Source organism: Opisthocomus hoazin, chromosome 6, assembly GCF_030867145.1.
Source record: "Opisthocomus hoazin isolate bOpiHoa1 chromosome 6, bOpiHoa1.hap1, whole genome shotgun sequence".
Lineage (NCBI taxonomy): Eukaryota > Metazoa > Chordata > Aves > Opisthocomiformes > Opisthocomidae > Opisthocomus > Opisthocomus hoazin.
In genome coordinates this window covers 74,670,071-74,685,012 of record NC_134419.1, presented here as the reverse complement: position 1 = coordinate 74,685,012, position 14,942 = coordinate 74,670,071, and the positions used below count along the sequence as shown (strand labels likewise).

The 14,942-nt window shown below is 35.5% G+C and overlaps 1 protein-coding gene across 4 annotated transcripts in view; it reads right to left on the bottom strand.

Annotated features, from left to right (window-relative positions):
• Nucleotides 1-1,243: 1,243 nt before the first annotated feature.
• The window catches only part of WDR11 (WD repeat domain 11), a 48,807-nt gene continuing 35,108 nt past the window's right edge, over nt 1,244-14,942 (bottom strand). For all 4 annotated transcript variants that reach the window (XM_075423843.1, XM_075423844.1, XM_075423845.1 and 1 more), the window contains exons 18-29: nt 14,705-14,819; nt 12,800-12,971; nt 11,112-11,220; nt 10,265-10,327; nt 8,976-9,041; nt 8,037-8,208; nt 7,673-7,768; nt 6,126-6,291; nt 5,116-5,213; nt 3,987-4,132; nt 3,085-3,164; nt 1,244-2,036 (exon numbers count right to left, since the gene is read on the bottom strand). In XM_075423843.1, the coding sequence (XP_075279958.1) occupies nt 1,879-2,036; nt 3,085-3,164; nt 3,987-4,132; nt 5,116-5,213; nt 6,126-6,291; nt 7,673-7,768; nt 8,037-8,208; nt 8,976-9,041; nt 10,265-10,327; nt 11,112-11,220; nt 12,800-12,971; nt 14,705-14,819 (1,441 nt within the window). In that variant the 3' untranslated portion in view covers nt 1,244-1,878. The remainder of the gene's footprint in view (nt 2,037-3,084; nt 3,165-3,986; nt 4,133-5,115; nt 5,214-6,125; nt 6,292-7,672; nt 7,769-8,036; nt 8,209-8,975; nt 9,042-10,264; nt 10,328-11,111; nt 11,221-12,799; nt 12,972-14,704; nt 14,820-14,942) is intronic.

Below are 14,942 nucleotides of genomic sequence, written 5' to 3'. Positions count from 1 at the left end.
AATGTGTTTTAAAAACACTGCACTTATAAACCCAAGTGTGTATTAAAGCAGATTTTTTCAAGAGACCCACTGACAAACAATTCTACATGGTCTATCAAAGAACAAGTTTGCATGGGCTTACATTAACTCCGTAGTAACCTTGCCCACAAGTACTCTACCAAATACAAGAGTAGTAATTGAGGAATGTTGTAGTAGTCAACGTGAGCCAGAATTTAGGCCCTTGTTAACGACGATTAATTTTGCTAAATGCTGTTGCCCACCAGTTAATACTTAAGGCAGATTTCACTGTATACTTGTTTTCCCAAGCTAAAGTAACTGTATAAGCGTTGTTCGTAACATTTTGAACAGAAAGTATTTTATGGTGTATGTAAGAAGTGGCAACAAGAAATAAGACAATGCAGTTAAAACACACCCTTTTCTATTTAGAGCAATGAAACTCATATTTTCAATTTGTATAAAAAAAGTCATTATTGAAAAGCCTAACCTTTCAAATTTTAATTTTTTAGATTTCAGTTAAAAGGTTTATGGAGTTAAAGAATGTCCCGAAGCTGGTGCTCCTCTAGGAAGGCGTGTAGAATACATAGCCACGAATATTCAAACAAAAGGAGAATCCAATGCACTATTACTTTAAGCAGACAAGCCATGAATTACATTCAAATGAGAGTCCTTTCACGTGGTGTGATTCTTTTCACTGTTGCGTACTAAACTTCAGTAGCTCCAACAACTTGGTATAAAGAACAAATTTATTTTTTAGCCAAGACTAATTTTCACATGCCACAGTCTTCATTTGCAAGGGCAATTTAACATCAGCATCCACTCCTCAGCTGTAAAATTTCCCAGTCAATCAGTAATAAATAGAAATGATATATCTGACATAAGAAACAATAATGAAAAGAAGTACTTAAGTACTGAAATACTGGCACAACAATGAGAAAAGATGTTATTGGTGGCATCCTTAAGTATGTGGACCATAAGATGTGTTAGCATAAAAAGCATCTAATTAAAAGCCAACATTTTGGCTTTGCACGATGCTTTTTCTACCTATTGTTAATCACACAATCGAATAACAAACAAACCAAGAACTGTGGAGACAGCATTAGCAGTCTCCTGAACATTCTGCAGAAGCCCACCTGGCTGCTTTTGAGGTAGGATCTTCTCCCATCCTTTGATCCCACAAGCCAGTCAATATAAAGCAGAATTTAGTCCCTAAGGTGTGCAGGGAGTGTCCACTGAAGAATAACACTGAATATAACAATACCTTCATTGAAAAAAAATGACATTTCATGGATTTTTGAAATGTTAGGAGGCTTCTGTAAGTAAACCTGTCAAAGATTCCATTCCAGACAGCAAGGAAAAAAGACAATACAGAGAACTGATTCGAAATAACAGTAATTTTAAACAGAAATATTGGATTGAGAAATCTTCCAGGAAAGAACTGTGTTTTGTGATCTACATTTATTCTTTAAATATATTTATACTTCTATAGTACAGATTGAATCATTTATACATATAAATACAACAGTAGTGAAGAACTATAAAGATTTGATTTTTAGAAGTAAATGCAGTAGATTTTTTTTTACACAGGTATAGAACGCTTTCAGCACATTTTTAAATTTGCTTTCTGCTATAGTTGACAAAGTAGGAAATATTCTTGTATAATTTTATCATAGACTTCTTTCCCCTGTTGTGAAAGTGAAGACAATTTTAACACAAAAATAAACATCAAACAGTTCTTAATCTTGCCTCCACACACATTTAACAATATTTGCTCAAATCACACATATCAGCCATTACAGTGATTCAAGAGAGAAATGTATTTTCACACAGTGGAATCTCAGTCTGACAGACAACCCCAATCTCCTCATAAACATACAGTCCTTACTCTTGTGCCACTTCCTCTTTAGGCTGTTTGAGCTCAGTCAGTAACTCTTTACCAGTTTCTCCTGCTTTTGAGGCAAAGAGAATAGCTCCCTGTTTAAAGCACAGGAGCTTCAAGCTTCTGGCATAATCTGCGTATACAGCATGGATCAATTTCTGTAAATGAAGCATTAAGGGAAACACAAATTAATAGCAAAATGAAAACTCACAATCTTTTTTCTTCTCCTCACTCTAGCTCTCCCAAACTGAAAATGCTGAACATGGCTGCCACTTGTGCTAATCCAGTATTTTTCAGCACAAAGAAAGACAAAAAAGTTGCTTTAAATTCTACTACTGAATGCGTATTAGCGTTTATCAAGCTATGTGCAGAGTGCTGTAAACTAAACCAGATACATTTCAGATAAGCATAAGTACCTATCATAACACCACCTCATAACTTACAAAAGAAATTCAGAAATTCTAAGGTCATACTACAAGATCTGTTTGTTAATGAGATGTATCTGGAGTTATCTGTATGACTTACTAGTGGCTTTTTTTTATTTACAAGCTGACAACAGTGATGACTCCTTAAAACACAATCAGGTATTATTTACATATGCATTCTTTATTGCACGTACCTAAATAAGTTAGAGAAACTTCAGTTTCCAGAACACCGTGTTCAATGTGCAGACTACCGAGCCATACTTTTGATACCTTTTAAAATACTCACTACATTTTCAGCTCATCTGATCTTGACCTTTAATTTTCTTTGTTTCCACTGTCTCGGAACAGTTTTCTTCATAAAAGACTTCAATCACTAAAACGGTATGTTGGTGTATAGAGCAGTTCAATGCAGGGATTTTTTTTCCTGAGATACAGTGTTTAAAAGATAACTGAACCACTGATTTCAGTACAGTCTGCAGCAATAATTGCCAAGTTCTGCAAAGAACATTTTATCATCTGTTCTTTTCTCTCCTACATTTTATTTTTTTCAATTTTAGTTTGTTTTCCAGTCCCACTGGCCTCACAGAGCATCAGGAGGAGGTAATATTATGGATTTATGCAAATTACTCCTTTTCACTTATTTCCTCATGCTTCTTTCAAACTACACAACCTGAAAAAATAGGAACTCCTGTTCCTGTGCTGACTAGTTCATGCAACACTGGCTCATACATACTCACTGTAGGAGTACACAGATGCAAAAGCAGGATTTCAGAAAAAGGATATTTGTATCATCATTAAGTTCAAATGCCCCATACTGCAGACAAGCTTCAACAAATAAAGCTGCTCTATCGAAGTACCTCATACTGTTAAATGATAAAAAAAGAGAATAATTTGTCAGGACAGGAAAACAGAAAAGTATTCCAGGACATGGCATTAGAACACTTGCACACAGGCTTTCTAAAACTTTGCGCCTAGGTCTGGAGTTGCGAATCTCCTCTGCACTGAGGGCAAACAAGGCTTCCGATCATCGCCAAGGTTCAGCAGTATCACTGTTTAGCTATCACTACAGCACTTATTCACAGTCCCCCATCACACACTGCTCTCGGCTCCCAAGGTTGCTCCATGTTGCTCTCTGCGCCTTCAGGCTTCGTAGGCCTTGAGCGTTCAGTCCATCCAGTGCTTTCCTTATGGTGTGAATGCTGCTACCCTGCTCCCAGGCAGTAAGCAGGACCAGGCCATATCAACCCCACGTACTGCCTCGTGCTCCCCTTGCACCCGCTAGGCTGGCACTGCCCCCTCCCCAAGCTTCTTACATCTCCCCTTCCACTCAAGAAACTGGTATTTGACACAAAATTTTTGAAATATTAAGGCTCAACTTACTCAGAAATGATCCTAGCTACTATAAATTTTTACTGCTTGGTCAACGGGTGCTAGCAATCTTAAAGCCTGAAGTAAATTTAAGTGGCAGTATATTTCCTGAAATGGCAACAAAAACATCAGTTCCAGCACAGAGAAATGATGTACTGCTGAGGTTAAAAGTTACTTAGAGAAAAACGTGCTAAAATAGAAAAAACGTCAGAAATCAAACTGCAGACCTCCTCCCTCTCCCTTGACATCTGAGCCACAAATGCTTAAATAACAATTTTGAACAAGGCAAAACACAGATTGCGCTGTTTCAGCTTTACCTGTGCAACATCTCTGCAACTTTTGTAAAGCATCCAAGTGACAAGAGGACAAGAATGGCTTTGGACTTCTGGTTGACTTGGGGAGAGCAAAGGTGATCTACCCAGCGCTTTAACACATCAGCACACTCCTCAGAGTTCAAACGAACCTTTAAGAGATGGGAAAGCCAGTTATGGATTCTCAGCTACTACCTCAAGACAGCATTCTGCTTGTGCTTCACTTTTTTCAGTAAGAAACCTTGAGCAAAAGTAAAAGCATCCGAAATTACCAATTTTATTATAAAAAGTACACTAATCCCTGTAACAAATACAACATAAAGAAAAAGAATAAATACATAGCTATGAAACACCTCCACTCTGGTCACTCCAGATTTACAGGTGATTGACATTATTTTTACCATAAGGCTTTACTAAAACCTCAAGTATCTAGAAGATAGAAATCTTTATCCTTTGCTAAAAACTTAAGGACAAACATCTTTATTTTTCTTACGAGTGGGATTCATCCATTTAGAAAATCCGAGTAAGACTTTTTCCATACTTTCTGCAGAGAACGTAACAGAAACTTTACTTGGCAACACTGAAAGATCATCCTTACTGACTCCTGGCCATTACAACATGGAGAATTAATGCTGTGTCTAGGTACTTCTACTATAATAACATCTGCATACCAAAACAGAAGTTGGTGCAAATTTCTGTGGTTGGTGCTAACTTTAAAATCAGCATACATGCTACACGGAGCTCAGCACAAAGCCACTTCATCGCCTGATAACTCACCCACTTCCAGGAGCACATTTTTGTAGTTTATTATGAACTCTGTACTGCTGTAGCTATATGCAACTTCACAAATCATTGCTCAAAAATTAGAAAATTGAGTATTCTAACCATTTTTAGGCCCCAGTCATGTCATTTGGATGACCAAGGAAGATCTTTGTAGTCAAATGACTGAAGAAGAACCTGTCAACACTGACTAATTTGTTATAGCTTAACACATGGAAAGAACCCATGATGATAGTTTAAACTGATGTTTCAGCTTTTAATTTTTGAAGAACTTTAGCACCCTCATTAGCCTTCACACCTACATGTACTAGTAGGCCATTTATGTTAGCAAACTGAAAACTGAGAAATTACGTACCTTTGCAAGCCATGCTGCACGATTCCATTCGCCGTAAGTTTGCAAGTAGCGACAGGCATCAGCAGCCTTATCGATCAGACAAAGTAACTGTACACCCTCTGGAAAACAGAAAGCACATTGTATAATAAGTTAAGGGAAAGAAGAGTTGCTATATAAGTGTGAGCAGATCATCCATCCCCAGGAAAGTGAACTCTCTTATATACTTCTTAGCATATGAAGATTTTGAAAAACCCTGATTTCTACCACCTGGCTCTCCATACAACCTGGGTGTCAGTTATCATATATTTTTCCTCAGCTACAGAGTTTAGAAGGACCTCACAAAGCTCTCATTTATCTTTGTCCTAAATACAAATGACAAGGAGTTCACTGGACTTCTCATCGTAAAGAGACAATGATCTTTGTAAGTCAAGTAAACACATTTCATAAATAATCCTTTATTTTAATGACGTCCATAGTGTAATTATTAACAGTGAAGCGTTAAATGTTCACAGAGTGGAAAGTATTTTTTCCAGGCAAGTACAGACACTTGTACTTTCTCTTCATGCCTTTGAATATTTCAGTCAATCACCATATTGTGAACATCTCTTCCATTAAGCAAAACTAACCTGTACATGTAAGAAAACACACTTTCTGAAACCATTTCTGAACTGGAAAGGAAATTAAGTCTGTATTTCAACTATTTCAACAAGAAACCATTTCTTTATTAACTCTTTGATTAGTAAAGTGGAAAATATGTAGCTTTAAGTGCTCAGCCTCTTTTAGTGCAATTATTGCTGAATTAATCCAAAAATACGTTCTCCAGTGAAAATTAATCAAAAAAAGTTGCTCTTTATAACTCAGTTACTCAGTCATAACTCAGTCACTGTTGTGTTAAATACTGTAGATAGTGCATACCATAACACATGCAACACATAAGATCTATTACAATTTTTGATCTCCCATCTCCATCAGCAGCCTTAAGAACAGAATTACAGTTTATAAGCAAACACAAAATTAAAGTCACATTTCACCTGCGAGCTTTCCATTGGCTATCATGTTGGTTGCTACCAGTTTAATGGTACTTTGAGATGGACCTGAGGAGGTGACAGTTGTGACCAAGCAAGCTTTGAGTGAATCGCAGTAATAATGTGCATTCTCTGAACTTGTTTCTAACAATAGTTGTACTGCTCTGTCAGTCTAGCAAAAGAAAAAACAAACAAACAAACAAACAAATCTGACCACAAGTTGTTCACTTTTAAACAAAAGTCTTTATATTTTTACCCTTTTTAAGGCATGGAACAAACAACAACGCAAGTTATCCTAAAACAGACTACAAAAATATCTACCAGCATAGTAATAATTAAGGTTCTATTTCGATGAAGTATCCTTAGTAAGGATAGCATTTAAACATCTGTCATGAATATAATGTTTAATCACAGTCTAAAATTTCTAGAAGAAGCCAAAGAAAATTTTAATTCAGAACAATCATTTCCTTGTTTACATAATCTTCTGCAGAGTTATAAAAGGAAGAGAAGCATTCAAAATAAGCAGAGAAGAAATAAAATTGTAAGGATGTAGAAACCGGCCAGGATCTCAAGGACTGATTAAAAACCTGATAATTTAAAACAAAGGTAGAATTCATCCATTTAAAATGTTAGTTACAGCTGAGCACCTCATTGGGGGGGGTGTGGGGTGTGGAGTTGGGTGTCATTACACTGGCTGCAAACACCTGTCTCTGATTCAAACGAATTACTGCAGGCATGTCATCTCTGCCTGTTATTAAAATGCGATGCCTAACTTCCAGAGAGGTCAATTTGGTGAGGTCAGTCAAGATGATGCCTTAGATAATTACAGAAATAATGAAAAGCCACATTAAATATATATTAAAATAGAGTGATTCAATAAACTGGTATTTTTAAACTTCTATAAACTGACATTTTTAAACAGATTGTCTACAGACTAAATATTTCTGGCATCTTCTACTGGTAACATTTGTTGACATGATCAAATGTACAGTGGCACAGACATCATTTAAGTTCAAGCTCGTAACACCAAAGCTATTTCTGGAAATGGATGAGGCACAACTGCCTTAGTAGGGAACAGCTCATGATGTACTCTGTACAAATGCAGTAATATTCTTACCAGGGTGTCAGTGAGCAGCTCTGTGCAGTGTTTCACTGCTCAGTACAGATCTGCCAAAAACTTCGACATGTCCTTTGTTACCTAAACTGAGAGTACTAAGTGCAGACTGAGTTGTCCCAAAGATGTTGTTTTTAAGTCATTTCTGGGAAACTCAAAATGTAATTTTTCTTTTCTAGTCACCATGTGGAAAGGAAGATTTTTATAGTGTTCCCAGAAAAACTATACATTCTGAAGCAGATAATACCAAACATTACCATATGCCATACCATCACACTGAGTCTGCAGTGTAGTAACATATTAAGACAGCAAAAACTATCCACTGGGTGATTGAAAGTATGAAACAACACATGAGTTAGACAAACCTTTAATTGGATAGGATAAGTACATAAAATGGACAAGGAGGAAGAACAAAAAAATTAAAATATTACCCACAAACCTGGCCCAAGAGAAGCAGCTGATCAGCACATTTCCTGGTATGATCATATGTTGATCTCTTCACCTCCTGAAGATTTACCCTTTCAAGTTGGAATTTCTGCATGAAGAAGGAAAAATCTTGTAAACATAAGTCTACCATAAGAAATAAAAATAAGCATTTAAAAAAACATGGAAGTATTTTAGGAGTTCCAAAAATCTCCCTATTTTTAAATAATAGGCAGTCATTTAATCCAGAGTTGCATGTTACTAGTAAAAGTGAAACACGTATGGTAAAAAACTCTAAAACAATAAGAAGGTTACAATGCTGAGCTTTTAATGTTCTGATCACATTCTGATTAAACATGTTTTTGAACTCCTTGAAATACCTGGAAGTAATAATTTTCACACAGTATGTCATAGCATATATCCAATGGATTAACCAGCTCTTCTTGTAGGATAGCTGTGCCTGTTGCTTTTGCAGGCTTTTCCTGCGATAAGCTGTGCAAATAGTGGGCAGCAATGGTCCAGAAATGCAGTTCAGATTCATCCCCATACAGTCTGAGAAGATACAAATTAGGACGTTAAATATGTTTGTATTTTTTCACGTGTCACATAAAAATATTACATACTGAAAATATATTTTTACAAAGACCACGCATTATTGTGGCATCACAAGTACTTTACATTATCAGTGGGACAAACTACGAGAAAAGATTAAGAAATGACATTCAGCAAGCTAGATAAATAAGAGGTTCGCAAGAAAACTGTTACAACAACAGTTAAACTCAGTGAATGTTCAGCATACAAATACGTGGAAATTGATATTTTATTAGCATTTCACACCTAATCACTAATATCGCCTTTCAACTACAGGAAAGTTACCAAGTTTGAAAAATATCTCTGAATATAGACAGACTAAAATTAGCTACAGTTTAGGTAGAAGAACAACATAGGACAAGTACATTTGAAATAAAAAATACACCTTCCCTTGTTTGCGTATAATCTATTGTGTGTTCTGAATTCCGAATTACATTTTTGGGCATTGTACAATTAAAGGCAGCAGAACTGCATTTTTTAAAGCACCACCAAGACTGAAGGCAGTTCTCTACACCCAGCAAGCAAATAAAACTAAGTGTTTCAGTAAGGTAACATTTCCATTCTCGGTCCTGAAAACACTCTAATACATAGGTAACGAAATACTTTAGGAATTGCCCTGAGTTAGAGGAGAATTAGGTGAGTACTTCAAAATCAGCACATTCATACGCATTAATAGGATCAAGCTTTTATTAGGAAGCATTTGATACAGTTATCCGAATCTTTACTACCTGGCAACTAGGAGACATCTTTGCAAGAGAGTAAAATTCGGATCAAGCAAAAGTTTCTTTATGTCACTGCAAAAAGAGAAAGACATGAATAATCTGTAAAATGCTGTGCAAGTTTTTTTGTTTGGTTGTTTTTTCAACACAAATCGGATATGTCACCTACAAACTGAAGAAAAAATCAAAACAAAAAATACACATTTTCTGTTCCGAACTGAAAAAATGCATCTATCAAAACAATTACAACAGGAAGTATCCATAATTTGAAATATAATTGATCTGAAGGAGCAAGTTACTCTACAAGTTTCAATAAAAATAGTGAGTCTGTCAGGAACCCCTTAGTCTTGTAATAAAGGGAACAACCACAAGGGTGTAGACGAAGCTATAAATCAGTCTGCAGTGATTCTACAAATTACAAGTTTAATTCCACCACAAATAATTTTGCATCTATGTATAGCCATAGCATAAGAGAGATATCCACATGCATTCTACATATGTTTCATACTGGATAAACATATGCCAAGTCATCTTTTTCATCCTACTAAATGAAAGAACAAAAGGAATATCGAAAAACTGTTTAGTAGCTTCAAATATAATTTTCATAGTTTAAATGGAATGTAAAAATCAGTTTTCTGTGTAAGCAAAGTGCATGAACATTACTCTGGAAGTAGATCTTCAATAAAAGATTTTTAGAATTGTTTGTCTTGTCTTCCTCAGAGCTTAAATATCTTAACAAACCTTGGAGTATTTAAGTAGCAGTGTCCAATACAGTCTGGACCAACATCAAAGAACCATACATCACCAAGCCTACAAAATTATGAATACTCAATGGTCAATTACAATTACAAACTAGATACTAACACTAATTAGTATCTTTAAATCTCTGATTGTCAGCCACTAATACAAGTCAATGCTCAAAATTAAATACTGACTTCCATCACACTTCACATACTCAAAACAATACATTTTGGCTGTCGAGTCAATATTTAATAAACTAATTTGAGATTGTTTGCTTCTTTAAAAAAATTTTTTTGAGATTGTATTACAGCTTATTTTTCATTAGAGAAAATAGAAAAATGTAAAACCTTCAATAAAATTAATAAAGCATCACCCTTAAAATGACATAAAAATAAAAGTTAATTGTGTTTAAAATAAAAGCTGTCATTACTCAAGCTTATCTTCAGAGAGGCAAAAAGCATTCTTTCTTCAGTAAGTTGTGAATTGCCACAATTTTCAGGGTTTTTGCCTCCTCTGAATTGACTAGCTTACTCAAATATTCATAGGAAAATTCTTACTTGGACAATGAATTCAACTGCTCTTGAAGAAGGTTTTTAATATTTTCATTCTCTGGATAATCACTAGGTAAAAAAAAACAAAAATTAAAAAAAAAAGTAAAAGGCTTCTTGTATTACCAAAATGACAGAATTCTCTGAAATGAAAGAGCATTACTGAACTGATAGTAGAAAACCACAAGAACATATAAGGAAACAATCTTTCATATCGTATGGTAAGCCATTCACGCAAGATTCTTTGTCTAGTTACTAGTTCCAAAATGAAAGACTGGTTTTGCTTTCTCTCAACCTCAGAGTCAGTGCCACCAATCTTTCTTTTTCCACTTCTCTTTTATTCACTAACCTTGAAATTAATGAAAACAACAGCTTGCCCATTATTACGTGACCACCAACGGTACACATACACAACGAAGGATACAGAAAGGTGCTCCTCTATGAAGTGAAGCATGGCTCGCTCAAAGCAAAGAAATGCTTACTAGACTATTTGCTAGAATATCACTTTCAGTTACATTTTAGGAACCAACTCTGACTATTCTTACATTAAATTCTTGAACAAAGAGAACACACAGTTGTTCTCTGAAGTAACATAACCTGTAATGACACAATAATATTGCCAGTACCTTAAGGCAAACAGCAGTTTTCAATAGCCAAGGGCTACTGAAAGCCAAAAGAAATATCTGACCTAAAAGACTTTTCTATTTATTACTTTTAGTAATGAACAGTGAAACTATTATCTTTCTGACTGTCCCATAGAGTGAGGAAACTTACACGTCTAACAGTTATTTGCACAGAATAATAAAATATGTAGGATTTAAAAAAAATTTATATATATATATATATTTCTCCTTACATGTTTATAATATCTAGAGAATATCTCTCATCCCACGGCTGATGCAACAGGAATGCTTTTAAAGCTAATGAAGCCCTTGGAACCAGCAGATAGGGACACCATGCAGGTTCTGAAACAAAAGGAAAAGATCCATTGTTGAGTGGCTGATGTGCAATAACATTGTGTTCAGTGACCATAAAATGTATCACCTTGTTTGCAAGCACCAGAAGAAAATCATAAATCACAGTCTTTTCACATACACAGCATGGGTTACTAGACATAAAAGCTTATCTTTACACTCAAGCAAAAACATTTCATAGAAGGTACAGGGTTATCAACCACGCTCAAATGAGAATTTCAGGACACTCCGTATTGAATTTAGTCATAGACTCCTGGAATGTGTTATATTGGCATTAAGTAGAGCTGTACATGATTATTGCTACTACAAGGACATGCTGGAAAATAAGTACAGCTATGCCAAAATGTACCACACTGTACGTTTTAGTTTTACTTTGCGGTTGCAGTTTCTACAGTATAAAACAAGGATTAACACCGTCATCCCAAAAGGATGTTGTGAAGTTTAATACATGTCTATATTCGTAAAGAAATAAGATGAAAATTATAGTACTATCTGTCGTCATCCAAATTTAGAAGTTAGCAAGTCTGTATTCAGTACAAGTTTTGAATGATATGCAGTAAATGCTACCCAGCGACTTGGGAGTAAAACAAATACCAACCAGCTACGTATTAAATATTCAGCAATTCCCTGTACTTCATACACACTGAATGATGTAGGAATCTTCTAAATGTGATTTTGTAATTATAAGATTATCACAGTGTAGAGGCAGAAGGACAGCTAAATCACAGGCACCTTAACCCTGGTGTATCCTAATGTCAGCGTGCTTGGTTTCAGAACGTTGATTTTTATAGTTTAATATTACAGAACATTCATTTGATAGTAAAAAGAGCTGTGATAAATTATGTTTTTCCTCAAACATCCCACACAACAGCTGCCTACATCACAATTTTGTTTGTTATGTACGTCTTCGTCAGAAAGTACATTTTTTAAGGAAATTGTATGAGCAAAGGCAGGATTGACCAAAAAGACCAAAACAAAAGCAGTTATTTGGGACACCAGTAATAACAAAAAAAGAAAAATGTAGCTTAGCTAACTTTGTAAACAGCTAAATGTCTAAATTCCCTTCCTAAACACATGGCAAAAATAGTCAAACAGCCCTAACAGTGCTATTTCAGAGTTCAGTGGGAAAATCTACTTTGAAAAGAAATGAATCAGTTACAAACTGCCTTTTCTATCTGGAAATACCAGAAAAGATATTTTCACACATTAACAAATGTTTCAAAATCACGTGATGAATTTCAGCGATATAGGTACTTATACACAATTCATGTACTGATGCTTTTTAGGCCAACTTGCTAGATATCTGTATAAAAAGCTCTTATTTTGTTATCTTATATTTCGATTAAGATATTAAAAAGTATAGTTTATTTAGGAGGCTAAACCTGTACAAAAAACCCACCCATATGCCATAAGCCTAGAAAATTTATCTGCATCTATGAAAACCACTATAGGGACACCTAATGCTCCACACATGACAAATCTCCGTTCTGATAGAAGTGATGAATGTTTTTATGGTTCGCTTTCCAAATGAAATATCCAGCAGTCAACAGCAAAAAGGAAGCCAACATACCTATTAAGTCCTGTTCATCCATTCTAAAACACGATGGTTTCATAGACAAGTCTAGAACTCTAATGCACCCATCATCTGATGCCAAGACCACCTTGTCCGAAGTGCACCAGTCCACATCCAGGATTCGGAAATTCACGTTTCTTCCACTTCTTAAACTGCTTACCATTTGTACCTTGAGAAGTTGAGTTATTTTTCATTTTTAGTAGTCTCTCCATCACACAGTGTAAGACTCTGTCACATGCCCATGAGGCATACCACAAAATGTGCAATAAAAGGTGAAGTTAGTAATACATCATTTTAATGATGGTCTCTTCCGGAGAGTAGGGAATTAAGAAACCTTGAACTAAGGCACATGGTTGCCCTGAAACAATACTTCTTCCCAACTGAGAGCTGAGAAAAGATCCTTTTGAGCACAGCTATACAGCTGCCTTTTTGTTATCTTTTCTGATACAAAATTTCCACCGTAAACTGTTGGAAATGTACAATCCCTCTTTAATTCCAGTATGGATCTAGCACGCGTGCATCAAGGGGAAGTGAGGTTCTCATTAACTAACTCATGCCCCTCTTAAACACATACTTTCTTGATAAATACTGAACTTGTCTAGAAATACAATTAGACATACTATTAACATAATATTATGGGAACAGGATGATTTATTGTCTACAAATAAAACTTCTAAATGGCATTTTCAACCACAGGTCGGTAATTACACATTTTATAATCCTTCCGTAGCATCACAGAACATGACAACTGTTAATATAAGGAAATATTAACAAAGCCTCTGCTGCAATCAACATTCCACTGTTTCCTTTCACTTTTTCTAGAGCAAAGCATGAAGTTAGAGAGATGTAAGGTACAACAGCTCGAGAACTTGATTACTCGTAGCACTAAGAGAATTAGAGAAAAGTGTGGAAATATCGGATAACCAGTTGTATGCAAAGGTGAAGTTCTAAGGAAAGGATTATATGGAAAATAGGACTGTGACTATAAAATATTTCTACAGGTATTCTGAAACATTTTAATCTGAAAATGTGAAGTAATTTTAAATGCTTTCATGTAGGAAACTCTTTCCCTTGCCCCAGAGAAACAGAGGGAACAGCTACAGAAGGAGTATCCCAAGACATCAAAACTATTCAACTGTTCTTCAAGGAGAGACTCAGGGGATAATATCCTACTCTGCCTACGTAATTCACAGTTGTTGGTCATATCTGCTGTCCAACTCCTATCATCAACAGAGAGTTACATATTGCTCAAATTCAGTGTCCGATTTCAGACCTACTGGTACTCACTACAAAACGAACATTTCACACTCTCATAACCTGAACTTACTCCAGGGGGCTAAGTTAAAAGAGCACAATCATCTTTCCTTCCCCATGGTACCATAATCCCCTGAAAGATCTATGAAGCAAACCCCAGACGATTTCTGAACATTACTACAGAATTTTTGAACTAGATGAGAAGCTAGACAATATTAATTAACAATTGTCTAGCTTTCTGGTATTCCCTAACAAATTAAATCCATGCACTGAAGAACAGATACTCTTGAATATGCACAGAATTTAAGAAACCTGTAGTAAAAACACTCTCTTATCCACAGATTAAATTCTCAGACTGAGGACTCCCCTTACATTTTCAACATCTGCCTCAAAAACATTACAAGAGAATGACAAAGAGCATCTCATAGACATTGTCAGCTTTATAAGTGAAAGGTACTTTTCTCTGATGACAGCTTAAAAATGCTTTATAGGAACTAAAAGTCTTCTGAGAAAAGTGAGGTAACTTTATTATACAACTGTCAGCAAGAAATCTTGACAAAGTAAAACTTAATGCCCGATTTGTCTTGATTTTTAGAAGTAATACGTGTATTTTGCAAAGAAGGACATATGAAAACAACAGACGCTTACCTCTTTTGAATCCCAAATTTCTGCTCCATCATTGTACATTGCAAGAAGTTTTTGATTTCCTTTCCCTGGGGCAAAGCGTATCTTTTTCACCCAGCTTCGGTGTGTAGGAATCCCCCTAAGAAAAGAAAAGCACAAGATTAGATCAATCTATATCTAATAGTGCAGGTAAAATTCTTTCCATGAACATTGCAGACTGTATTGTACAGACTGAGAAGGAGAACTTTATATATATACACAC